This window comes from Nanorana parkeri, unplaced genomic scaffold, assembly GCF_000935625.1.
Source record: "Nanorana parkeri isolate BGI_ZX_2015 unplaced genomic scaffold, ASM93562v1 scaffold1888, whole genome shotgun sequence".
NCBI lineage: Eukaryota > Metazoa > Chordata > Amphibia > Anura > Dicroglossidae > Nanorana > Nanorana parkeri.
Genome location: NW_017308156.1, coordinates 230,112 through 257,541, shown reverse-complemented (window position 1 = coordinate 257,541; position 27,430 = coordinate 230,112). Strand labels below are relative to the sequence as shown.

General features: G+C 40.8%; 1 protein-coding gene across 1 annotated transcript; it reads right to left on the bottom strand.

Moving 5' to 3' along the window:
- Positions 1-959: 959 nt before the first annotated feature.
- Positions 960-27,371, bottom strand: LOC108800041 (inactive hydroxysteroid dehydrogenase-like protein 1). The gene is made up of 7 exons (XM_018571983.1): positions 27,119-27,371; positions 20,855-21,300; positions 18,737-18,964; positions 1,982-2,258; positions 1,796-1,904; positions 1,502-1,664; positions 960-1,055 (listed from the first exon to the last, which is right to left on the bottom strand). Exons 1-7 carry the CDS (start codon positions 27,348-27,350, stop codon positions 960-962), a joined length of 1,551 nt encoding a protein of 516 aa, XP_018427485.1. The 5' UTR covers positions 27,351-27,371.
- Positions 27,372-27,430: the final 59 nt, after the last annotated feature.

The window sequence follows — 27,430 nt, the reverse complement described above, 5'->3', positions numbered from 1 at the left end:
CATCAATGGCCCCAACACAATTGGGAAAGTTACAACGTTCCTCAAACAGGTGCAATAATAACCCACTCTTCCGTCATGGGTTTTGCCATATCATAGTGCACGTTTCACGAACAATGTAACTGGCCGAGGATTTTCCAATCAAGAATGAATAGTGTAGACTTGCCAATATTTGGCCAGTGGCTAGGTACCTAAGAAAAAAAAAAAGAAAGCAAGAATTAAATGAAATATGTGTTTGTGTTTTACAGGTAAAGTTCTAAAGGATAAGTTGAAAAATCTCAAAGATGCCTTTGCCCGCTACCGAAGACTATTGAGCAATTGCAGAAGCGGATCAGGAGGTCAAGACCTGACTGAATATGTTCATGCAAAGGAGCTTTCCTTCCTGCTACCCATCCTTGAAATGTGTAGGTAAGTCAGCATGCTACTTGCATTTTCCTTTTCAAAAAATAACTTTTGTGTCCTGTAGCTGTGAAAAATGATGATTCTATTAGCCTCATTTTAAGATACCCAATTTTTGTTATCTAGCAATGACAGTTCATGGGGTTGCAGCTCTGCCGCAGCCACTCTGCAGCAACAAGAACCAGTGGATGAACCAGACATTGCGGATGACCTGGACATTGCTCAGGATGCAGAGCAGCCTGTTGGAAGTCCTGCAAACTGTGCTGCTCCAGTTAATGTGGCATGCCAAGATATCATGGATACAGCTGTGCAGGAAGAGCCAACAACTTCTCCTGCTTCTATTAGGATGCAAAGGGGTGTTGCAAGGGTTCGAGGAGTCTGTGGCCATAATTGTTCCAAACAAAATAATAATGCCATGGGATCAAGGTTATGTGTAGACCGATGTGGTGACTAATAGGTGTAGTCATTTTGCCATTGGAAGCTAAATAGATATGATGCTGGATTCGTCGGGATGGGGACCTAATTAAATGTTTGCTTTTTCTATGGGGTACAAGCTGGACTGGTCATTGGGCATAGTGAGCATTTGCCAAGTGGACTAGGCTCCAGTCTGAAAGGCTTCTCTCCCGCTCAAAGGGCTGGTAGGGAGAGGAGTAGCTCTCCTGTTGCAGAGGAGATGGGAAGAGAAATGCTATCTTCCCTTTATTCAATGAATGCATTCAAGAACATATTCTAATTTTACAAATTTTTAACAAGAATAATTTTCTAAAATCTCTTATTATTGCAAGTAATAAGTAATATCTGACAACAATCTATGTGCCTCTGCCTCAAAATCAGCCGTATTTTGTAGTACTAATACATCACCCGTATCCGCCTGCCTTATGATAAGATCTTTGTTTGTTTTCCATAAGGTCTTTTATACCTAACCTTTCATTAGATGACAGATTCGGGTTGGTCATTCACTTGTTTTTACACAATGATTTAATATTGTACTAACTGGTAAACTATCACATATTGACCTTTCCAATGATGAGAGAAGAACATAAACTTAGTTTTGAACAGTGTGGCGAATAACAGGATCATAAGTGGATGGCACTAGGTCACTTACAATCTCTGCATCCCACAATTCTTGTAAACATTTCAGTGCCAGTCTATCCATCTCAGTATCTTCATTATGATCAGACAATGTTATATCAATCTCTCGCTCATTTCCATGCCCATCATCGCCCTTGGATTCTACCTTACACTTTTCCAGAGTATTCAGAAAATGCCTGTGCAGAGTCCGTTTACAAATAAATTTATTCAAATCTACCAAGAGGTCATATTCTTTCAGATGGGCCGTGGGGAAAAACTAAGTCCTTATTTCTTTATATCATTTAGTATATAAGAAGAAAGGTTGTACATTTTTATTGTATCTTTTTCCCTCTTTTGCCTTTCTTCCACCCCATTTGCCTCTCCTACGCAACCGTCTAGTTCCCTTTTTTCTTTCTCATTTTTGGGCTCTTGATGACCTGCTAAAGGAACCAGACTGTTGAATGAGTAGATGCAGTAGGCTTCTCTACGGCAAAGTTTTTTTTTAACCTATTACCATCATTATTGGTGGATGAGATCAGCTCTATCCCAAAGACTTTAAGTCCTTCAGGGTTGGACACATGGACTTCCAGGAAATGTCTCAGTATAGAGTGGTTATTTACCTTGTTTAAGATGTTTCTCTTGTGTTCTCCAAATCTCACTCTCAACGTTCTTGAGGTACGACCCACATAAAGCTTACCGCAAGGGCACAGGATGCCGTAAACGACATACTCTGATGCACAGTTGATAAACTGTTTAATGGAGAACATGCAGAGGCAAATAACTCCTTCTTCCTATGCCAAAGGAAAGGGCATGCGCCACAGTTGTGTACATTGCATTTGAAGCAACCAGTTTGGCCAAAAAGGCCCTTGCCCTGATACAAACCTTTTGCATGTTTTAATCTTGCTGGGGGCTATTGAGCTCCGTAAGTCTTTTGGGAGCTAGTGAGAAAAGGGTCTTCTTGAATGTCTGTACCTGACTGTTCTGAGGATTTGTCACTGACTTGTGAATGTTGGGGAAAATTTCCTAGCACTCTTGCCAGTACAAATCCCACATTTTTACTTTAGTTTGGGGTTCATCTTAACTTATTATTGTCACAAACCTGACTAAAGGCAAGTACTCCTTTTTTCGGCTATAGTTCTTTTGCTACTGCCCACTATAAGCTGACAGTGCAAAGCCACACTGCAGCCAGGGAAAAATCCCAACATTATTGTTGGGATCCACACTGCTGCCTGATTGACAACTGTCTCTGCCTCTCTAGAGCACGGGCCAGCTTTGCCCACCACCGGCCCTGTCTGTCCCTCCATTAAGTGGAGGCTTCAGTAGTTCACACATATCTTTAATTGCATCCCACTCAACAAGTGTCAGGGTTGGAAGGCTGGGGTTGACCAAAGCAAGTGTTGCAGAAATTAATTTTTTCAGCTCCAAAGATTTTAAGCATGTAATAAGTAGAATTCCACCTTGTTGCTACATCTTGCTTGAGCCTCAGATCTTCAATGCCCATTCATCTTTGTGTTGCTTTTAGTCTTTCAGTTGCAACAGTGCTTCTGTTGACATATTCCACAATATTTGCCACCATTTCGTGAATGCTTTTTAAACTTTCCTCACAATTGGGTTTAGTTTGCGAGCAAAGCATTTTAAGTGCTTCCATCCAACTTTCCAGATAGCTGCTTTAATTTTGTTGTCATTGTCAGAGATAAAATAACAACTCTGTGATGCCCCCTTTTTTTATGTTCAGCTGCCAGATTGTCAGCTGTGAGCCTGTCTGCAAATTAGAAACAGTTCAAGAGAGATGACAAAAGTTCAAAATCATCATAAATATGACAAGTGACTGCCATAAAACTAGTTGTTGTGCGTGATGTCCAACAGTCAGTTGTCAGACACACAGCAGATTGCTTAATTTCACCATCATTTTGGTTTTAGAGACCTGTCGCACCATGTCTGGACCAGATCTACACGTGTTTGCAGAAACACGGTGTGGTGCGTTTTTGGTGCTTTTTTGGGGGGGCACGTCCTCATGGAGATTAATTTCTGCGGTCACTTCCTGCTCCATTTCGTAGCACTTCCTCTTGTTTGAGCTTATGAGTAGACATGTTTTATTTATATGCAGGCATGTTCTTTGTGATGGCTCTTAAAGAAGGATCACTGGAGATGTAATTTTTGGGTGCACCCACTCTTGAAGCTAAGAGAATGAAAGGGTCATTTTTGGACGTTATAAGAGGACTTGCATGTACATCCAGAAAAGTTTTTTTTCACTTATGTCTTTTCGTTAACCTTTTAAACACTGGTCCTGTATTGTATAATGTGCCTAGTATTTTTCACAAGTAACTTTTTTGTTTGTTTTTTTTTTGTATGTTTTTTTAGCTTACACTCACTCCTTGAGATGTTGAAAACTGACCTGTAGCATCAGGACACTGCTTACGGCAGGGCAATCTCACCTATGGAACATCTCATTACATTATGGCATTATTGTTGTGCTCCGGCAGTACTAGTGTGTCCATATCTGTTGAAAGCTGCAGACAGGAAGTGAAAACCCGCTTTCAACACATTCAGCTGCACTAGCACTACACACAGACAGGACAAGACACACAGGAAGATATGCATAGGACCAGACAGCATGACTGGAATGTATCAAATCTGGAGCAGCTGTGTATGACAACCTATCAGCATCTGTCTTTCATTTTCCATTCTTAACTGACCAAACTGAAAAGAGAAGCTTATTGGTTGCCATGTACAGCTGCTCCAGATTTTGTCTGCTCCCGTTTTGATAAATTCCTCCCATGTTTCCCCACCCCCAAAAAAACCCAACAAAAAACACTTAGTCTATGTGGATCAAGCATGGCCAGGTGAGACAGGTAGGAGGATGAGAGAGGACAGACAGCCAAGAAAGATAGAGAAAAGGAGGAGCGGAAGAAGAGACAGGATAGGGAGAGATGGGACAGGATTTCCAACATATGGGAAGAATCAGGTACATATGAGGGTAACTCCCAAACTATTGGCTAAAGGAAGTGGTCTATATGTCTTGCAAGGTTGTAAGCTATTTATCCCAGATATTATGGATGATTTACCTGGTGGTCTGTGGATATCTTTGTGTATTTTTGGAATATGGTATTGTGGCATGTTGAACCCATATATATTTCTATTCCGTTTTGGAGATAACTCCATCAATGACTGTCTTATCAATTAGTCCTAATGACATCCCACCAATTTTTTGTATGTGTCTACATCAGATAATAATCTATGTGCCATATCCACTTAGTTCTCTGTTTTGTACAACTAGACCTCCACCCTGTCCGCCTGTCTAATCATGATTTGTTTTAAAAGCTTTAATAGCCTCTTTTTCCATTTTGGAGAGGTTTGCATTGTCTTTCCTTTTAGCTGCACAAATCCATTTGAAATCTAAATAGACAAGTAAAAAAAAAAAGTGGAAATATATTGGCCTTTTGATTGTCGGGGGAAAATATTGTAATTTTTGGTTTAAAATGGGTGTGTATAATATCGGGATCATAAATAGACCTAAATTCCTTAATATTGCACTGTCTATCCAACAATTCTTCCAAGCGGAGCAGGGCTAATCTATGTCAAGATCCACATTTCCTTCACAATTAGTCCGCAAAACTTGATTTACTGCATAGGTGGAAATATGTTTTCACCTCTTTGTTTTCTCCTGTAAGATAATGCCTGTGCAGTGTTGGTTTTCTCACAAATTTATTTAAATCAACAAATAGTTTAAATTCGTCAGGGGGTGGTAGGTGCCCTCTCGATGTGGTTTAAAACATAATTAAACAGGTTATAGATTTTAATAGTATTATCCTTAAATGAGAGAGAGTTTTTTTTTTATACTTTTGGCTTCGACCTTTTCACCCACTCTTCTGCCTCTCCTATGTCGTCTTCTTCTTCCCCTCAGTTTCTTTTTTACTCTGAGGCTTCTGTCCTGCAATAAAAAAGATTTCATGCCACATACTAACATTCCCTGTCTTGGAAGGGGACCCTTAGGTTTTACTCCCCTAGTGACCCAAACAATCCCTTTCTCTCGTCTACTGCAGTGGACCAGGAAGACTCATGGCCCCCATTAGCTTAGGAGCATCCTACAGTATCATTTTCCAGACCTAGCCATAATAAAAAAACGGCCATAATTAAACAAAATGTATTTGCAATCTTGCCAATAATAACAAATACAGGCAGTGAAAGTGTAAAATACAATCAGAATATAGTAAAAGTAACTAAATAGAGCCAATAACACCAGTGGTTGGGATAATTACAAAGTGGAAAGATATATATATATATATATGCATTAGCAGTCGTAAAATTAAAGAGGAAATATGAGTATAGAATAATGCCTCTTCCACGAGTCCTAAACATATTCAGCAGTAGAAAAATTTGAATCATGGATTTTTATAATTTCAGTGGTTTGAGGTTGTGCTCCTTGCGAAAGATGTTGCAGATAAAGCTCCATGCGGATACCCAAAGCCATTCTGGAATCCAGTAAGCTAAGGCAACCTGGAAAAAAAAAGTTTTTTACATATGAAACTGCTGTTTGAATAGTTTGTCTTTTAACAGTGCAAGTACATCTGATGGAATGTCTGCAAACCTTTTATTCTTATCGCTGAACTCTAGGCAAAAACCTAAATACACAGTTAAAATACATCTGTAGTGCTCACCCCCAAAGAAGTCACTGAATTGTTTGGTTCTCCTGCCCTGTTTCCAGTGATGACCAACTCTGTCCCCGAGTGACCACACCAGTTAATAATTTAAATGGACTTTGTTAAAGGTAGTGAAGACATGTAAATGAATAGGGTTAAATACACAAGTGTCAATAGTGAACAGATTTAGTATACGGAGTAGCGTTACAACCCAGCTAACATGAACCATTCCCCACAGCTGCCTATGAAATAGCTGGCCTGGTGTGAGGGAACAACACCACTACCCTGTATGGCAGTACAAAGACAACTTCCTAAAAGAGCACCATCAATAACTGGGTTGTAACTGTATATGGCAGTGGTGGCCAATTAATCTTCACGAGGGGCCACATGAGAAACTAGGACTGTTGTGGATGGCCAAACCAATAGGCTGCTCAATATATGCTTTATAAAAAGCAATAAATTACATGATTTTAGTTATCTGCTACTGGTAAGAAAAAACGCCATTCATTATGTTACTCTTTAATTTTACCATAACATAATATTAACCTTGGTAAAAACTGTTTTGCAGAAAAAACAGTACCGAAAATGTGTATGTTTCAGACCAGCAAATAATTAATGTTGTACGAAAAGCAGTAGGTGCTTTTGTTGTTTTCTAGGTGTTTTTTTTTTTTTTGTTGAGTGAGAAAAATCCAGTCTGTCTTGGGCTGGGCACACACCTTACAACCATCACAAGACTTTGTCTTGCGATGGTTGTAAGGTAGTTAAAAAAAACGTACGATCTGCCTATCTTGGATAGGCAGATCGTGCTTGCGATGATCGCAAGCCGCGCCCCCCTGAGGGGCGGGCTTCCGATGACCGCAATGCCGAACGGGCAGTGTGCGCTTGCGCACACCGGCCCGTCCGGCTTTTATCTTACGAACATGCTACACACCCGCCGAACATCGTGCGATGCTCGGCAGGTTTTCAAACATGTTCGCAAGTTAAAAGTCGTGCGACCTTACAGTAGTAGAGGTCGCACGGCTTCCACACACCTTACGATAATCGTATGATCGCGGGATTTCCCGCGATTATCGTAAGGTCTGTGGGCACCTTTGGGCTTGAACAAGTGCATTGAAGTCTGGTTGAATGTCTGAGGTGGATATGCGAAGGGCAGCTGATAGGTGGCTGTCAGTGTGAGAGAATCTATAGCTGGATTTGTTGAACTTAATCACTGAGAATATTTGCTCACATATGTAGGTAGATCCAAAGAGAAATAACTTCTTCTGAGCTTGCCTCCTCATGTGTGGAAAGCTTACCTCTTTGAAAGAAGAATAAAAATCTAGCAGTGATACTGTCCTAAAGTGCCCTTCCAGTAGGGTATCAGACTGCAGGTCAATGAGTTTGAGTGTCGCTGGGTATATTATCCACACTGCAGTTAAAGGGGGAAAAAATCATGTGCATTTCATTCATAACTGTTTTGAAGTCTTGAAATTGCATTGAAAAATCACTATGCAGTACTCCTAACATGGATGAGTACCTGCAGAGGTCAGCTAGATGTGTTGGTTTCCTTTAGTTGGTGGTAGGAGGGTGAGAATGTTGTCCTCCATTTGGCTTGCAACTGCAACTTGTTTAATGAAAGCCTTCATGTACATTTAATATACATAAAAGGTACACATTACATTATTGTGGTAATAGAAAAAACAAACCAAAAGTAAACAACTCTGATAGTGAGATGGCTAATCCCCCTTGCCCCTATAATTTTTTAGTTGCTACAACCATGACCTATATACTGGTGTAGATAATGACACATTTACAAATAGGGTTTAAAATTAACAATGTTTAATAGAACAGTATCAAACATATTTTAAAGTACCAAAATAATGACAATAAAAATTTAAAACTGAACCTAAATATTGAACTGTCTTTAGGCAATCATTCATAAAACAACAATACAAATTATTTAACAAACAAAGGAGATAAATAGACAAAAAGAAGAAAGTGCAAAATTAGTTTGCCAATTGTGTAAACGGAAAAAAGAGAATGCATCCCTCTCTATAGAGCTGTGCTTCAGGAGAGGTGATGTTTGCATTCAGAAAAATGAGCTGTCTAACTGTGGGTTCAGCCTGTTTCTTCTTTCTGAAATTATGTGGCCAGCTTTTGAAAGTATTATCTCTGCAGGCACAAAGGACGCTACTATGCAAAGTCTTGTCTTCATAACAGCTATTAGCCTTCCATAGATTGTCTGCCTTGCTTTCCACCAGGCCAATGGGTCTTCAGTCCTTGAAATAAGGGACTCTGCAAGATATCATCTCATTTCTGCCACTGCAGTGGATGTAGGGTTGCAGACAGTAAGTGCATCAGCCACGCACTCAACAAAGTCTGCCCAGAAAGAAGGTGGTTGTTCAGATTGCGGAGGAGCTGGGGGTCCACAAGGACAGCTTGCAATTAATCCCCTTGGGTACTGGACCTAATTCTTGCTGCAGTTGAACTTTTGGAAGCTTAATCTGCTACATCATGAAATGCCCTTTGCTTAAATCTAGGGTCCAGCAGCGCTGCCTCAGCCAGCTAGCGAAACTGTTCAATTTGGTGAAAGCAATCTTGCATTTTTTCTGTCACTGCATCAAGTTGCTTCACCAACAGGGCAGTATCATTTTCAAAGGGCTTCATTAGTTCACACGTATCTTTCATTACATCCCACTCATCAAGTGTCAGAGTTTAAAGGCTGGGGCTGACCAAAGCAAGTGTGGCAATAATTGCTGCTTTCAGCACCAAAAATCTTTCAAGCATGTAATAAGTAGAATTGCTACATCTTGCTTGTGCCCTGGCTCTTCAAGGCCCATTGCCTTTGTGTTGATTTTAGTCTTTCAGTTGCAACAGTGCATCTGACACATTCCACAATATTGTTCACATTTGCCACCATCTCCTGAATGCTTTTTAAAACTTTCCCTCACAATTGGGTTAAGTGTGTGGGCAAAGCATTCCAAGTGCTTCTTTCAAAAAGGAAGGGTCACAGCGCCACAACCTAGTGCAATAAATGGGGTATGGGAGGAATGACGAATATAAAACAGCATTTGCACTCTCACATGTGAAAGGGTTGATTGGGCACAGTGAACTAAAACCATATGAAGCAGCGAGTCATCTCTTAGGAGAAGCTGATGAAGTTCCATTGGTGGGGGATTGTACTGGCTAACATGGTTGGCGTGGAAATGCATAAACCAGATCACAGAAAAGAGAAAAAGAACAAATTGTGATACTGATTTAACTGTAGTAGAATATAGTGTATACGCACTCACACCAGATGTTGTGCTTGGGTACATTTTAAGCCTGAAGTGTTGTTATTGCAATGTGACACAAATTTTGGTGTCTGGGGATTCGTTCTATATGATGAGGATATCATCTATGTATCGCCCGTAATAGACCAGGTGTTCCACAAAACAGTAGTTTTGCCATATATGAAATTGCTCCCAGTGGCCCATAGTCAGGTTGGCATAACTGGGGGCATAGTTTGCCCTCATAGCCGTCCCTTGGATCTGCAGGTAGAAGTTGAGATAGGAAAAGTAATTGTGTTCTAAAGTGAAGCATGTACCATTCATTATGAATTGGGCTTGTTTGTGGTTGAGAGCTGGTAGTTGTGACAAGTGGTAATGTATCGCCTGAAGGCCCTCACGATGGGGGATTGAGGTGTAGGGAGAACATACCTCCAGGGAAACCCAATGGTAAGTGGGTTCCCAAGCATACTGGCACAACACTTCCATGAGCTGACCGAAGTATCTGAGGTATGAGGGTGAAAAGGTGACAATGGGTTGCAGGGGGAAAAAAATCAATGCACTGAGAGAGAGACCACTGGTGAGGCTGTCTATACTGGAAATGATAGGGCGACCAGGACATTTTATTTTGTGTTTATGGATTTTCAGTAAATTATAAAAGAACAGGGTTTTTTAGTGGGACAGAGCACAGCCTTCTCTTTTTCTCATGATCAACCCTTCTTCAAAGCATTGAGAGATATTGGGGTAACGGGTCCAGGGGAAGTGACTGATAGTTTAAAGTGTCAAACAGAAGACGGAAGGCTTCAATATAATCTTCATGATTCTGGATGACTTTTCAAAATTTTTATTGGTTTTTAGTACTTATACAGTTCCACTCACAGACCGCAATATCCTTATATAAACATAAAATATATGTATCCTAAACAAGCATTATATCACAATCAATGGACCTTCAACAGCAACAGGGCTAAAGAATGCTTACCTGTCTAATGTGTTAACATAATACTTTACTGATACATGATTCTGGATGACTATGCTGCCTCCCTTGTCAGCTTGCCGGTGGTTAATTCCCTGGGGGTCTTTCATTCAGAGAAGAAGAGGTTGGGTTTCTTCCTGTTCTTGGATAGAACCTTATTGTTGTCAAAAGTTTAACAATCGAGTAAGTGACTTGATAGAATGTTTTGATTTAGGATCCCTGTGATGTTATGCGGATAGAAACTTGAGGGAGGTTGAAATGGAGTGTGAATAATGAGTGGGGTTATATAAAAGTGCTCCCATCCAACTTTCCAAGATGGCTGCTTTTATGTTGCTGGCATTGTTAGAGATACAAGTAACAACTCTGTTTTGTGATGCCCTACTCTTCTACATTTTTTTACGTTTAGCTGTGTGCCTGTCTATTAATGAGAAGCAGTCCAGCAGCGATAACCAGTTTACAGTCATTATCAACATAATGACAAGTGGCTGCCATAATTGTTGTGCATTTTGTCCAGCAGTCAGTTGTCAGACACACAGCAGAAATATTGCTTCCTTTCACCATCATTTTGGCTTTTATGTTGTCATGCAGCTGTGGAAACAAAGTTGCCAATAGTGTCTTTCTGTTTGACAAAATGTATGATGGATCAATGGCGCTCACAAAATTCCTAAATCCCTTGTCCTCTATATTTGATAAAGGTTGTAAATCCAGAGCATCCATGTTAACCAACTGCTCATCCACTTTGCTCTGTCTGATGGGGCCAATTGATGCTCACATACCTCATAATGTGACTTTGCCTAGACCATTGTACAATGGTGCCAATTCCTTATGTGGTGGATGATTCAGCTGTAGGGGTGTTGACAATGCTGATGTGGATTCTGTTGGACCCTCTGGTCTCCCTTGCATAAGCAATTCAGCTGGATGTTTGTTTTGAAGATGTCATCTAAAATTTGAAGGTGATCCTCCATGCTCTACAAAAACATTCTGACAACAAATTTAGCATTTTTGCCTCCTGCGGACCAGCCTCCTCAAAATGAATCCATATATTCTCTTTCTTGAAGCCATCCTTACTATTAAAGGCTACTTGCTGCTATCTACAGTATATGTTTGCTTTGGTGGGTGGTAATTGTGGGGGAAACAAAAGTTACAATAATCAAAGCAGCAAACTCTACCTAAACATTGTTTTATTTGAATAGGATAGTGTATATTATTATAAGGAGGAGGGTCTTTGTTTTCATAGAATATACTTGTAGGTGGTTGGGCTATTCAACCACGCAGGGAGTGCCTGAGGAGATCCTACTAAGAGCTATGGACTTTCTGCCTGCCCCCAATGATATTAAAAGAGTAGACGATATTTGCAGTGAGTGGGGCTAATTGTCCAGGCAGTGAGTTACTGTGAGACCCTGGGAGGAGCTGCCATCCTTCTGCCTGCCTCCAGGGAATTAGAATCTTCATACCAGGTTAGTCAGCTCCTGAGCTTCTGTTCACTTAACAACTGACTTCCCATCACTAGCTCTCAGGTCCCATACTCTTTTACTTTGCTCAGGCTGAGTGTAAGGTCATGTAAGCAAACACCCAGGTCCGAGTACATAGTGATGATGTTTTTCACCTATAGCAGCCGCCTTCCCATTAAGACTAGCGTGGCTACTGATACTCGGATGCCCCCAGGACTTGGCCGATATACTCTGGCTGTGGATGTCGCTACAGACCCACAGAGTAAACGGATTGTAGGGCAGTACAAGGTGAGAGCTTAAGAGGAATCCAAAAACGAAGGTCAGGGCCGACAGCATACAAGGAGTATCCGGTAAACGTAGCAAGAGGTCAGGGCAGGAAGCAGACATGAGAGAATCCAAGAAACGTAGCCGAGGTCAATTTCAGACATAAAGCAAATGAGAGCGCACTTGTTCAGCCAAGAGATGCTATCACAAGCACTGTGGAACAGGCTGATGATGTTGAAATAGAGCGCCTCCAAGGACACAGGCCAATCCCAGCTGGGGGCGTGAGGCAGAAGCAGACTGCACAGCTGAGAGGTAAATCTGCAGCCAGCCCACAAGGCCAGATTCAAAAACCCACAGGTGAGGTCTAGAGCTGCAGCTAGCAACACAGACAGATCAACTATATAGGCTGCCTGAGTTATCTGACAAATTGGTGGTAGACAATGTCATGATGTTCAGTCTCCTGCTCCTCTAAAATGCAATAAACGGACTGTGATTGAATGCTCTTGCACTCCCTGTTGTCATCCCTTTCATTGACTGCATTGCTGCCAGCTCCTCCATAATCTTAAAGTTTGACGTTATTCCACATGCAAAGACGAAAATGGACATCACAGCTCTCATTCAAAGCCGAGGATAACAAATCAAAATTGTTTTGCAGCTGAAGCTCCAGATTTTCTGCAATGTCCTCCATTCTTCACTTTACATGTAGAGGGGCCCATTCTCCAAAGCCTCTTTTTTCCTAGGGCATATTACAACTGCAGAGTACACCAAACACTCTTTAACCACCTGCTTTCCGGCCGTTGTAATTAAACGGCCGGACAGCGGCTTCTTGAATGCGTGTGGGCGTTTTTAAACGCCCCATCCCGCTTGCGGCGGGCACGAGCTGGAAATCAGCCTAGAATGTAAACAGCCAGCGAATGCTGTTTACATACAAGCGTTCGGGCGTCTGTAGAGACGCCCAATTGCTTGTATTATGCCTGCGGGTGTGCGCCCCCTTCCGTTGCAGCCGCTGCTGGCGATCCCGAGCTCCGCTGTGCCCGGTGTGAGGCTGGGACCAGCACTGCAGCTCTTCGGATGGAGATCAAACAGAGCTCAGTACACAAGCTCCGTTTGATCTCCTCTTCGGAATGCAGGCAGTGATGTGTATTACATAATTGCCTGCATTCAGTGTCACTCTCCGGTACAGAAACCGGAGAGAAGCTGGTGAAGCAAGTGTTTGCTTCATCATCAGCTTCTCTGGGGGTCCCTAGGTGACATTAGGGGTCTTAAAGACCCCTGATGTCTCCATAAAGAGGACTTGTCACTGAAAATTGGCTATCACAAAAGGGGGCTTGTTAGTCCCCTATGTGATAGCAATAAAGTTAAGTGAAATTTTTTTTTTAAATAATTAGTTACAAAAAAGTCACATATAAAGGTAATAAAAAAAAGTAAAAAAATGTTTTAAGTCCCCCGCCCCCCACATACACATGCAAACATGCGCCTAAGTGCGGAAACGACTATTGCATCCATTACACCGCACATGTTACATATCGCCACAAACGTTGCAGTGAGTGCAATAATTCTAGGGCCATCAATCACTGATAACACTAACCTGATGAGCGGTAAAAGCTTTTAAAGCTATGACCAATTTTGGGTATGGTAGTTTTTGTGAGTTCGCGGACGCACGCAATTTGAAAGCTTGTTTGGTGTCTATGTACCCGACGTGACCCCATCTTTTATATTTTGCCAAAAATGTGGGTAATAATAACTGTTTGATAACATTGTAGGGAAAACAGTTTTTTCCCCAAATTTTCGGTACTTTTTTCATTATATAATAAAAAATAAAACCAAAAGAAAGCTCTATCTGTCCCCAAAAAATTGTATAAAATGTATTTCAGTACAGTGTTGTATGACTGAATAAATGTCATTCAAAGTACCGCAGCGCTAAATACTGAAAAATGGCCTGGACAGGAAGGGGGTGTAAACACCCCTGTCAGCAAGTGGTTAAAGAACTTCCCATCAGAAAATGGTTAACTGTTTTTTGGAGTCTTTGTGGGATATGAGAAAAATGGTCTTGACTGCTCCATTCCTGGATGTGTAAAGCTTGGTAAAAAGTCCTTCTTGATTTTGCTGCTTAGCTAGCAAAGCAGCAGATACCCGTGCATGCTCTGCATCAGTGGCAATCCAAATTGTAATCCTTATTGAGATTGTAAACGCAGCAATTTGTTCTCCACAAACTAAGCACACAGCTTTTACATTTGACAGTAAATAAATAGAAGTCCATGTCTTGTTAAAAACTCTACATTCTCTATCTCTCTTTTGTAAACATGAGCTAACAACAAACCCAATGCGACAGGCCAACAAATGATAGACAAGATCAAACCAGGACAGATACCAGACATCCATCTGAAGTCCCTACAATAGGCAGGAGGTGGAACAGGCTGCAGGAGAGGATGGAACAAGATGCTCTTCAATCCTCCTGTAATGCTGGGGTGGGGAATATATTTGATGGCACTGGTTGGAAGGACAGCCTGGCAGTCTTAGCAACCTACGACTGCAGAGAAGGTGGGCACATGACATCATTGGGTTCTAGGTCACCTGTAGTCCTAGCAACTGGCAACTAAAGCAGAATAGGCCTGCACTGGGCTATGGCTTTCAGTGGATCATCCAGCCTTGGAGGCCGGCACATCCACTGATAGCCAGCCATAACCATGCACAGGTAGGCAAATGGTCCTTGTCAGGACTATGAGCCAGACTGAGACAGCCAAGGGCTGGATGTGGCCTGTGGGCCCTGAAATGCCTTGGTCTGGTATATGGTATACTAAATCTGTTCACTATTGAAATTTTTTGTAGAAACTCACATATAAAACAGTGACAGCCGGCTGGCTACCGCATTAAAAGTCTGTCTCCTTAGACTGAGAGTGTGACGTCAAAGCCCGCTCCGACACGTTTCGTCGTTACAACGTTGTCAAGGGATAGCAGGTCTGATTAGTCACACTCCAGTCTTCATTTATACCCCAGGGCTTACGAGCAATCTAATAAAACACCTTCAGGTGCTAGATCAGTTCAACCGCAGGGAAAATGTTTCTATTTAAATACTTTACTATCACCTCACAAACCCCTAAACATCACCATCTACCCGTAATTGCGGGTATAATGTATTAAGCCTTCAAAATAAGATTATTAAATAAATATCAACTCATTCCCAAAAGTGGCAGGGACTGAAGCCATTGTTCTCACATTCAATGAGCTGCAGGAGCCATTAACACTGGCCGCGGCTAATTCATATGCTAATTAGGAGGTTTGCATAATAATGAGTCGCGGTATTCATATGCAAATCCCGCCATGCCTCATTAATATGCAAATTGCCCTCCCCACTCCAAGGCCACTTAAAAGAGAACTATGGGGTTAAGGCTTTTCCCCATAGTTCTCCTTAGGGTAACGGGAGGACACAAACTAGCGTCCTCCCATCACCCTAGGCTCAGTATACCACGAGCTGTAGCTCGCGATATACTGAGACGCCGCAGTATACCGCGAGCTACTGCTCGCGGTATACTGAGACGCCGCAGCTGAAGCGAATCCCGACAATTATGCCGGGATCCGCCCAGCTGCGTGACTGACAGCTGGCTCTGCCTATCTAGAGGCAGAGCCAGCTGTGCCTGCCCCCTCCCCTGTCCGTTTCGCCAGTCAGCGCTGGCGGAGCGGGGAGGGGGGGGAATCCAGCCCCTCCCCTGTCACGGCAGAGAGCTGTGACAGGATCGAGAGGTGAGCGAATGCTGGTATGTGTTCGCTCACCTCCCGATCTACTGAGCCGACCTGTTAGTCTCATTGTCACAGGTCGGCTAGAACTATGAGGTGAGTGAAAATCACTCACCTCATAGTTCTCCTTTAATGAGGGTGGTGGGACAGGGGGAAGTCGGGTCCTAAAGTTGCGTAGAGAAAAAGGGGGCACGGCTTGTTCACCCCATATACAGTGTGTTTTAGTACGGTTAGCTGCTGTAACGCACCATCGCATAGAAAACTCCCCTTTGCGTTCTGGAGCAGGAAGGGGTGTGGTAGTGCACTGAAGTCAATGGCACCCCCGCCACGCCCCCCGCCCATAGTGGCACATTAGTGCCTTGTTGCGGTCCAGTGCCATCTGAAAAAATCCATACAGTGCGTTCAAGCCCTTAGAATTGGCCAGAGGAAGAGAGGTGAGATGCTGTGCATCCACACTGCCCACTCTTTGTACCCGCCTATTGTCACCCACCATTATTGGAAAAGTGGGTTATATTGCACTGTGTAGACCTTCTGTGGTGTGGCAGTATAATTATAACCTAAAATAACACTGCCACACCAGTGAAGCCGGGGAAAGTGGGGTCACAAATGATGAACCCCTGTGGTATTTTAAGTTATAATTTGAACCCCCCTTGTGTAATTGTAAATCCCATTTTCCCAGCCTTATTGGTGGAACTGTCAAAGAATTAGGCCTTGTTACACATGACGTTCTGACATTCCTGCAGCAGAAACATACAGATTCTTGTGACAGGAATGTCAGGTGTCCCACTTAGATGTGGCTGCTGTACCCACTGAAGTTAATGACCAGGTGATAGCGGCCATATCTGTAAGCGGCAGTCCGCACGTAATGTGCGTGATATGATTAAATGCAGTTTTGAATAGATCACTGTCTCTGGATGTACGTATCCTGCATTCAGGGACAGTGATCTATTGCAAACTACATTTAATCATATTGTATAATAATATATGCTGTAGTTCAGGCACCAGCGGGGGGTGCGGGTTGGGGGGGCCCTCTACAAAATTATGCTATGGGGCCCTTTGATTTCTAGTTACGCCCCTGCTTAACAATAATGTCATAATTAATCCCCTACATAATATCCACTTAGAACATGATATCCAATTGAAACAATACAATGAAAAAGCCATAAAAGCATATAAATAAACATATGAACATACTTAACAAATATCCATAGATCCCAGACATCAGAGATCATTAATAAATTCCAAACACCAAAAATTAGTATATAATCCCTTTTTATCTCCGATTGACCTAAGATAGCCTGTGTAGAACGGTATTGATTAAGTCATATAGGTAGGTCAGAGCCCTATACTCAATCTATCCAGTATCAGCACACTTTATTTATTGCTTAGAAAACTATTTAAGTCAAAATCAATATTAAGGCCCCTAGGGGGCAATGAATCCAATAGATAAATCCATTTAGATTCATTCTGGGATATTTTTCTGGTAAGGTTAGAGCCCCTCCAATGACTTTCAATCTTATCAATACTTATAACCTTTAGCCCTTTGGGGTCCCGATTATGAAAGATTCTAAAGTGTCTGGACAAGCCATGTTTATTAAAGTCCCCTTTAATATTGTTTATATGTTCTTCCAATCTTTTCCTAAGCTCTCTAGTTGTCCGTCCTATATATTGTAGCCCGCATGGTCATTATAACAGATATGTTACAAATTTACTCAGGCAAGATATAAATGTATTAATTCTATATTCCTTATTAATATTAGATTTAAACAACAATTTTCTTTTTGGTCCCTGTAGCTCTGCAACTCACACATTTTCTGCATGGGGAAAAAAACCTTTGCCCTTAAAAAAATTTTACGTAATGTACGGGCGGGTCTAAGACACTTTTAACCAATCTATTTCTTAGGACAGGTGCTCTCCTATATATGATAATTGGTTTATCATGGAGTAAGGGGCCCAAAAGTTTATTTTTTAAGGATATACCAGTGTTTTCTGAAGAAAGAAATGGCAAAAGACTCTTCTTTCCTCAAGGAGGGTTTTAATAATATATTTCTATCCTTCCCTAAAACATTTTTTATCCTATTTAAATCTTTATCCCTATAGCCCCTTTCTCTAAATCTCTCCATCAAGATATTAGATTGTGTCAGATAGTCCTTTGCTTCCGTGTAATTCCGTTTGATACGGGTTAATTGTCCTTTTGGAATTCCACCTAGCCACTTAGGATGATGACAACTGCATATGGGGATGTATCTGTTCTTAACCGTTGGTTTGAAAAAGGTCTTGGTAATAAATTTAGTTTAATTCTTATAAATATCTAGGTCCAAAAACTGGACATTGATACTGATATTACTTGTAAATGTCAAATTATATTCATTAGGATTTAAGGAATCAAAGAACAATTGGAATGTCGATAAATCTCAATTTATGGCTGTAATTGGTCAGGAATGAAGTTGGGAGCAAAGTTCAGTCCTTTTTTAAGATAGAAAGTTGTTATTATTATGATTGATATTTATTTAATACATATTGGCAACGGTTAAAGATCTTGATAGTCCCAATCCCTCTCTGAGGTAATAGCCACTTTTCCATTTGTGTTAGATCTTCCTCCCTCCTTTTGTGACTATATGTCTGAATTTAGCTTTTAGGACAAAGCCAAATAATACCATAAACCATTGTGGGATAATATATCTTCTCCTTTTAAAGGCTTAAGTACACATCTTTGCCACGCTGTTATTTTACTTTTTTTAGCTGAATGTTAGGCAGGCTGAATTACTGTTTATTTTATTGTATATTTGAGAAACTTTGCCTGAAAGATCTCCATATTAGAATTCCTGAACCTTCTCTCTCCCACTTTGTAATTTTAAGGCCTTATGTGCCTATTTGATGACTAATACATTAATACATGTGTATGTGTGTTAAAGTATGTTGCAACATACCCTTATTTGTCCTTCCTGTAAAACTTACCTGGATAGAGTGAGACAGGTGTCCTGCTGTTCTTCGTGATATACCAATGGTCCTTACTGCTTGACGAGCATAATCCTTTGCATCAGCAACAAGTAATGGTTTTGTCTTCAAGAATGTACTAAATGCTGTGATATTGGTCTTTACAAAAAATGTGACTAAGCTCTGAATAAAGATTCCCTTGGAAGAATATTCATAATGTAGACCTCGAGTAAAGTGATCCATGAAAGACTGGAAAAAAAAAGAACAGCAGACAATTAAAATGACTGGGTTTATATCACAATAAACTATACTTCTTCTCCATGGTAGGTATATCAAGCTCTTTTTTGTGAGGGTAAGGGTTTAACTGTTCTCTACTCAATCCACAACTACAAATTTTGAGGGGGCCACATTATGTCTACTGAGGGTTACACTTGTAGCACAATTTACTGTGACCCAGCAAATCAGTAAAAAAAAAGTACTTCAGTTGAGTATTTCTACAAATGTGATTGTGCTTAGCCACCCTCTTTTTTTGCTAGTTTCCAAGAAGCCTGACAGATGTTTGATATGTTTATTGTGTTCATTGCTGCTCCTGATTAATTACGTTAAAATGGAACCAAAGGTAAATAATAAAGAATTGTGAGCTGGTAGGCTCTTTACTACTATGTCTTTTTCCCCATAAAACAAGGTTACCTGCCTGTATGCAATTCTTTTTAGAATGTGCACTGAGCTGCGTATGCACAGCTTAGTGTAACACTCTCAGTAAGCCTCTGTGTGGTGAATGAATAAACAAACTCTTATGTGCATCCCTGGGAGTTACATGGCACCCTGAAGAAGATGTCAGCACCGGTGAGGAAGCTCATGTTAAGAAAATCCAATACAGAAATACATACATTCATTTTTAATTTTAAGTTCTATCACACTCCTAATAACCATGTGCATTTAGAAATTACTTATACACTTATTAAAGATGTCCATAGAATGTATTTCCTCAATGCACTGACACTATTTCACTGAATATGCACTTTTTCGTATCACCACTCTAAGCTTGCTTTCTGAACTACAGCTCAATGTCTGAACTTCCAACAATGTAACATTGCTGGAAGCAAAGCATGATGAGATATGTAATATGGAAAAATTGAGATTGTATCACTTTGCCTGATGCATGTAAAGCAAAGTATTGGGCAGACGGAAGGCAGCACTGACTACATTAAAGTGATTTTTTTTCAATGATCAAAAATAGCTCTAGTATGCATTCCTATAACAATGCTGATATTATAACAGGATAGTATATGATGGGACTTTTTGAACTCCTATAAGCATGTTGTTGAGGGTTGGGGTTTATGAAAAGTAAGAGCTGGATGAAAAAATATGCTTGGGTAAAGAGCAGCTGCAGAATACCCACTGTAAGTGCCTGACATGGCACCTGGAACTCAATTAAACTAACTCGGTGTAAAAATATATTTAATAAAACGTTTCCAATTAATACATAACTGGGTTATGTTTTATATCCACTAGGAGTTGCACTTTAAAGTACAAACACTGTGTTTTATACACAAAGGCCTTTTTAAACAAAAAAAAACAACAAAAAACTGTTTTTATATTTATTTTCTTCCAATCACTTCCTGTCCACATGCATGCACTTTAGCATGTCATTCTCAGGGTGCATGTTGTGATTTTCCACAGTGGAACATATGTATGTGCAGTGTTTGTCAGCACGGCTGCTTGTGACAACACAGGAAAACACATGGGAGACTGGGACAGAGTGTTGTCACCCTGTAACAAGAAGGGCCTTCATATCAGGATCACTAGGTATTAATTTTAAATAAAGTTGCACATAACTACATGTCCTGGTGTCATTGATCCTATATGCTGGTTATAATGTTATTGACCAAATATAGACCTGTGGCCATATAAGTTAATTGACATCACACCATTCCTCCCCCTTTGCTTATATGCAGATGTGGGTGGGGAATTCACTGGTTGCAGCTGATTCGGCAGCAGCAGAATAGGCTTCCTGCTGTGTTAGAAGGAGCTTAGGTTCACACTAGAATTCGGCCGAACCTGAGCGCCTCCCTAGTTGTAAACATTAGTTATACTTCTTCCATTCAAGCTGTGTTCACAGTAAATCAGTTACATTACCTTGGACGATGCGTATATGTTAATTAGAGGTATGGGTTTGACACATGTCGCAGAAGACACATTGACAATGGCTCCTCTCTTCCTCTGTACCATGCCTGGGAGAACTATCTTAACCATCATGACACTTGCTCCAATATTGACATTTATAATTTCCCATAGTTTATCTTCTGAAACATCTGCAGTTAACTGTGGATAATCATAAAACACTCCAACGTTGTTAATTAAAATGCCCACATCCACATTTTTTAGAGCCTCCTTAATATGAGAATATACTTTATGTCCCAAGTTGAAATCAGCCACAATGAAACGAGTTTTCACTCCGTATGTCGCAGCAATGGCTTCAGATACTTTATTAAGCTTTTCAGGGTTGCGGCTGACCAAGATGATGTTCATACCATGACTTGCCAGCTCTTCTGCATATGCTTTACCAATGCCGTCTGTGGCCCCTGTGGAAAAGAATTTGTGAGCTGCAGTGATTTTTTAGGGACTGCTGTGGTTTGTTGTGTAATACATAAGAATGGTCTGCCAGACATACTAATGTTATACTGAAAAGACATCCTTAGAGCAGCCATTTAATATTGATATGAATAGAAAAAAAATTGAATAATTATTTACCAATAGTGTTGCGCTGTAAAACAGTGTCTACAATCTAAATTGCAATTAAACATGTTATAGTGATACATATAAGTATAACTTAAAGCCATGTGCATAAATATTTTAGGAAATTAAATAAGAAAAATAATTTTCGTCCAACCCGGTAATAAATCAAGAGACAAGAACTAAATTTAAACATACGGACCTGGTAAATCTACTTGTAATCCCATTATCAAGAATAATAAATATGTAGATATGTTCAAGAAAATGGTAATACAGAATGATGATAAATTGCAAATTAAGCCAACGAGAACAATAAGGAACTGGCAATTAGACCTGCGGATAAAGGAAGGGCAATAATAATAAATAAAAAGGAAAACCAGATCGAGATGGAACGGTTTTTGTTGGACCCTAATACTTTTGAGGTGTTCTATAAAGACCGCACTAAGATATATTCTTAAAAAATTGTTGAATCTCATTAAAAAGGCTCTAACCAGGGAATTTTAACTAAAAAAGAAAGTAAGTATTGACGTCAGTAGAATGTTGTTTACCAGTATTATACTAGAGGTCAGAATTTCAAGTCCTGAGCTACTAGCCAGGCCTTAAGAGTTACTCGCCACCAGTTGCCCCAGCTAACCCCTACCCTGCCCCAGCCTTAACTCTGCCCCTAAACACACCCTCTTAAATAATCTTATAAATGACACTGTTACATGTTTTATGCATATCCCTGGTGATCAAGTGGTGATAAGTAAGGTCTGCTCCATTCTTTTTCGGCCGGAGCTCAGTGAAAAGCTGCGGCTGCAAGGAACAGACAGCCCAGCCAGAAGTAGCTGCTCCCACAAGTCAGGTATGCGGTCCGTGACTGCATATCTGAATTTCCACTCGCCTGCACTGCATTTCCTCTCTCCAAATGCAAGCAGGCAATTTTGAGCCTTGATTATACTATCTACCAAAAATGTATAAAAATCAAGTTAAACCTCCAGGGAGACCTATAGTAAAAGGGGATAGGTTCAGTAATGAGCAGACTGGGAGAATATGTTGATCGTTACTTACAATCGTTAATACAAAGTAGCGAGCCCTATTTAAAGGATTCTAAGCTATTTATAAAGATGGTAGAAAGACTACGGTTAGAACAAGAAAGGTATCTAGTCACTGCTGGTGTGAGCTCCTTATACACAATAATCATCTGGAAGCCCTCAGCAGTGATATAATCATCTGGAAGCCCTCAGCAGTGATATAACTTCAAAGGGATAGAAATTTAGAACTGGCACAAAAGGAGTTTTTACTGGAGTCACTCGAGGTTAGTTTAAATAGGAATTATTATGGCAATAAGTACTACAGACAGAGTAAAGGAGTTGCAATGTGCGCTAAACTCGCGCCGAGTGTGGCAAATGCCTTTATGCTGAAGTCGGACACCGAAACAATCTTGAAAAACAAACCTGGGCAACTTTTATTATACAAGAGGTATATTGATGTTGTGGTATATGAATGTTATGGAATGGTAGGAAAGAAGATTGAATTATGTTCCTGGAAGGGTTAAATAGTAAAAATATAATGCTTGCATATCAAAAAATCAGACTAAAATACACTTTTTAGATATGGAAATACAAATAGAAAATGGCCATCTATATACTAAAACCTATTTTAAAAAAACAACTGATAGAAACACATTTATTCCGACCACAAGTTGCCACCATTCAATATCTCTAGGGGCAGTTCTTTAGAGTAAAGAGGAATTGCACTAGGGATATTGATTATAGGACACAAGCTGAAGTTATTAAAGGTTCATACAGCTAGGATATAAGGGTACATTTTCTGGAAGGGGGGAAGACAGCGCCTCTCGGTACAAACGATCACTTGCACATGAACAGCCATCGCTGGCTGTTTAAAAATGACACCAATAACATGGCTGCTGCAGCTGTGTTCTTGATTTAACAACTTCTGCGACCCGCCGTATATATACATATTGCGGCCCAGAAGTGGTTCATTTAAGAGTCTAAGCACCAAGCACTACAATGGTGGCAGTGGTGAGATTCTTTTATTTCAGGTCATAAAGTCAAGCCAATACACTAAATTTGTCCATTGTCTGGTGCTGTCCTCTGCACTAACCACTCTGAGGTCTAGCCCTGGTGGTCTTCCAGAACCTGTGGCTCACAGAAGAATGTAGAAGAAAATAGCAACATGCCATCATATGGTGCTATTCTCTGCAGCATTCAGGACCCAACCACTGTCAGAGGAAGAGAATCTGTGATGTCAAATGGCCAAATCATAGACCCACAGAAAAAGGTATGTATCCAAATGTTTGGCTTTGAAGGGAACTCTACAGGTCCTGCAGGAGCACATTCCTGATATGTAATAATATACAGCATCACTATAATTTTCAATAACCTCTACCATTTATCACTAAAAAGCAGTACATTTGCCTAGACTGCCATCAGTTTGCTGCAGGCAGGAGAAAACATTTTCTTGTCTCCTAGAATACCTATGTAAAATGTTTTACAATAGATTTCAAATATATATATCATTTTATGAAGGATATTGGTGTATGATTTAGATATAAAACCAAGTACCCTGGCCAAAAGTCATGCATTGTTCATTTACCTTGTAGGTATTTTTTTTCTGTCATTTTATTAGCATCTGTTGCTAATTGCTATTAGAAGCAGATGTAAATATACTTAAGATCCCCATAACAACAGTTCTGCTTTGTGTTAAATGTATTGTCCTTTTTTTCTTTTGAAAGGATTCTGGATTCCAACAGTTCTGCTTTGTGTTAAATGTATTGGCCCTTTTTCTTTTGGAAGGATTCTGGATTCCAGATTTAATCTAAACCATAACCATGACTTTTAAAAGAAAAAAAACTTAGTGGGTAGCAGTAAACTTTAGCTGGAGGACATTAACAGGGTTATTCACAAAGCTGTTGGAAGGAGCTGATCAGCCATTACTAGGACATTGCAAATAAACTCCACTTTTCCAGACTCTGGAAGCTATGTCACAAAGATGTTTGGAAGTATTCTGGATTCCAACAGTTCTGCTGTGTGTTAAATGTATTGGCCTTTTTTTCTTTTGGAAGGATTACAGATTCCAGAGTTAATCTAAAACATGACCATGACTTTTAAAAGAAAACAACTTAGTGGGTAGCAGTAAACTTTAGCTGAAGGACATTAACAGGGTTATTCACAAAGCTGTCGGAGGCACCCAAGTGAATACCCAAGCCGTAGTGAAGTGAGCCGAACAAAGTTTAGCTATTCACTACGGCTCAGTAATGCTGATTTCAGCCGTACATGGGCTGCCTTCGGTCAGCCGAAGTGCAGAAGTACTTCGACTCAGCCGATCCAACATCTGGATCGACTAACATAAAGCTTCGGCAGCTCACCCGCTGCCGTTCGCCCCTATTCACATGGAGGTTGAACGACAGTGAATAGCCGAATGCCACCAAGCGGCATTTGGCTCGGCTATTCTGCTTGGTACAGAGCAGAATAGCAAATAGTGAAAAAGTTTTTTTTTTTAAAGTTGAAAATATATTTTAAAAAATGTAAATATTGAAACAATTGAGCGGAGCTAGCATTGACGGCTGGCACCTCCCAACTGTTTCCTATTGGCCGAATGAATAACGGGGGCGGAGCCGGCTGTGACGTCACAGGCGGCCCCGCCCAGTTATTGTTTCATGACAGTTCAGCGTCCCCAGCTGTCATTTGTGGGGCTTACGGCCGGCCCTTCGGCAGGTCGTTCGCCACGTTTCGGCTGACACTTCGGCTCATTTGAGCCAAGGCATATGCCTTCAGCTCGGCTGCTTTCGGTTGCTGTAAGGGTTATTGTGAATAGCCCATACAGCAGCCCTTTGGTTCAAGTGAACCGAAGGGCTCCCGCAACCAAAGCTAGCCGAAGTGGCAGCCGATGCTTCGGCTAATCCTTTGGCTAGCTTTATGAATAACCCTCTTAGTTTGCAAAAAGAGTTGTCCCTTCATACCAAGAAGTACTTGAAGGAGGCTCCTTGCAACCCTGAGCCTCTCTCTGCTCTCCAATCCTTCCCAGGTCCTTGTGGGTTCCTCCTTCCTGGCTCCCATCCTCTCCATGGCTACATCAGCCTGGGCTTTGATCTTTGGCACAGAGCCAGCAGATCAAAAAGGTCTGTAAATCTTCTGGGCTGTACACTGAGCAGACCCACAGTGATCTTCCTCCTGGCCCCCCTCAAGTATTCAGATCACAGGAGCCCCGCTGTGCTCCTGACAGCAGGGGTCTAGACACTGGGCACTGAGATGCCTCGGTACACACACCCCGCCAAAGCAGACAACCCAGAACAAAAGACACATGGGGGGCTGAGGCTAGCTGCTCAGCAGGTCTGCTGGGATCTGTTGTCCCTCCCTGCTTTTTGCTGCTGAGGTTTGCATTTGATGTTCCTCCCTGCTGAGTTCTGCAGCGACTTGTTGTTCTGACCTTACTGGACTTACCCATATTTTGCTTTGGGACGCTCTTGTGGATTAAATCTTGCTGCACCTCTGATTCTTGCCACTGCTACCTCTGTGACTTACTCTTTCCTGTGCCCCATTGCCTACCTTCTGGCTTTGTTCTCGTATTGTCCTGCACCTCAGGGCATAACCCCGGCCTCAACACCTTACTTTGTATCCCAGAAATCCCCGATAAACATCCCGCAAAGTGCGGTCCTGTTTGATTCACCTCAAGGATTGTCATGTGTTATTTTTTAAAAGCTGCAGATCTAAAAATACATTTTAGAGTTAAAATTAGATTAATATGTTGAAGATTATGTTAGGTCTATATCTTGTAAATGTTACTGGGCATCTGTACAATCACATAGCCAGTGAAATTCTGCCGAACAGAATTCCAAACAGAACGAGCACCACAACACAGGCTGGAAATCCATACCTAGTGTGATAGTCTGTAGGCAGATAATTTTTTTTTGCTCTGTATATTATGAATATTCCAGGGAACCATGGTAAGTAGGAATACATAGAGAGACAATTCAATAAGGGTGTAATAATAAATTAATAACATAGATTCCCAACCTAGGGCATCCTTAAACACAGGGAGGAGTGAGAGAGATTATACACAGAAAGGTGAGAAAAGGATTATAAATAAAATCAACACAAATGAACTTATGAACATAATAAGAACACAGGAAAGTGAGAAAAGGGGGTGTAGGGGTACAATACACTAGTTATTTGTAGTAAGGAAGATGTAGCAATGTTATTGTAGATTTAAGATCACTTCTATATCAACAATAGAAGGAAAGAGTAGAGCTGAGTAACCAGAATGGGTTGAGGTAAGATAATAGGAGGGTTCGTCTGAGGACTTGTTTGATTTTCTGGTGTTTGCACTAAAGGTTCACATAGAGACACAGGTCTATAAGACTGATCTACCCCCCCTCAGGAGAGTAACTGTAAGAGAGAGGATAGGATGTAGGATGATGAAATGAAAGGTGTCTGACAATCTATTTCTGTTAATAATGTATGAATAAGTAATGGAAATGTATATGCATTTTATAGTACTAATGATATGTAAGAATGCTTATTTGAAAGCAAATAAGTGTATATTGATGAAACAAGAATAAAAATATATTAAACTAAAAAAAGGGAATACATAAAAGAAAATGGCACTATGAAAACCAAACATAACTCCATTATGTGATTTTATTCTGCAGATTTTTTCACTCACCAGTAATTATAGCCCATTCTCCATACTGTCTGATATGCTTGGTCCTGCTTAAAAGACATGGAGTGACATACTGCTGTACCATTGTATACCAGAAATGAAGGAGGCGGAAAATGTTCCACATGATGATAAAGACTCCAACTGCAGCCAGGATCTCCAAGTGAGTTGAAAACATATGAAACATCCCTTTGGATATCAACACAGGGATCGAATACACCCCATTCACTAACTCCATTACTCCACTGAATCCAAATAGTTCCATCTAAAAATTAAAATGGAAAAAAAAAAGAAGTCACCTACAACAACAAATTGGAT

Coding starts and splice junctions, on each gene's coding strand:
- LOC108800041 (XM_018571983.1), bottom strand. CDS start 27,350: ATGGAGTTAGTGAATGGGGTGTATTCGATCCCTGTGTTGATATCCAAA. Junction 1,905..1,981: donor CTCATCCACCAATAATGATG/GTAATAGGTTAA, acceptor TTCCTTTAGCAG/GTCATCAAGAGCCCAAAAAT. Junction 1,665..1,795: donor GAAAAAGATACAATAAAAAT/GTACAACCTTTC, acceptor GACTCTGCACAG/GCATTTTCTGAATACTCTGG.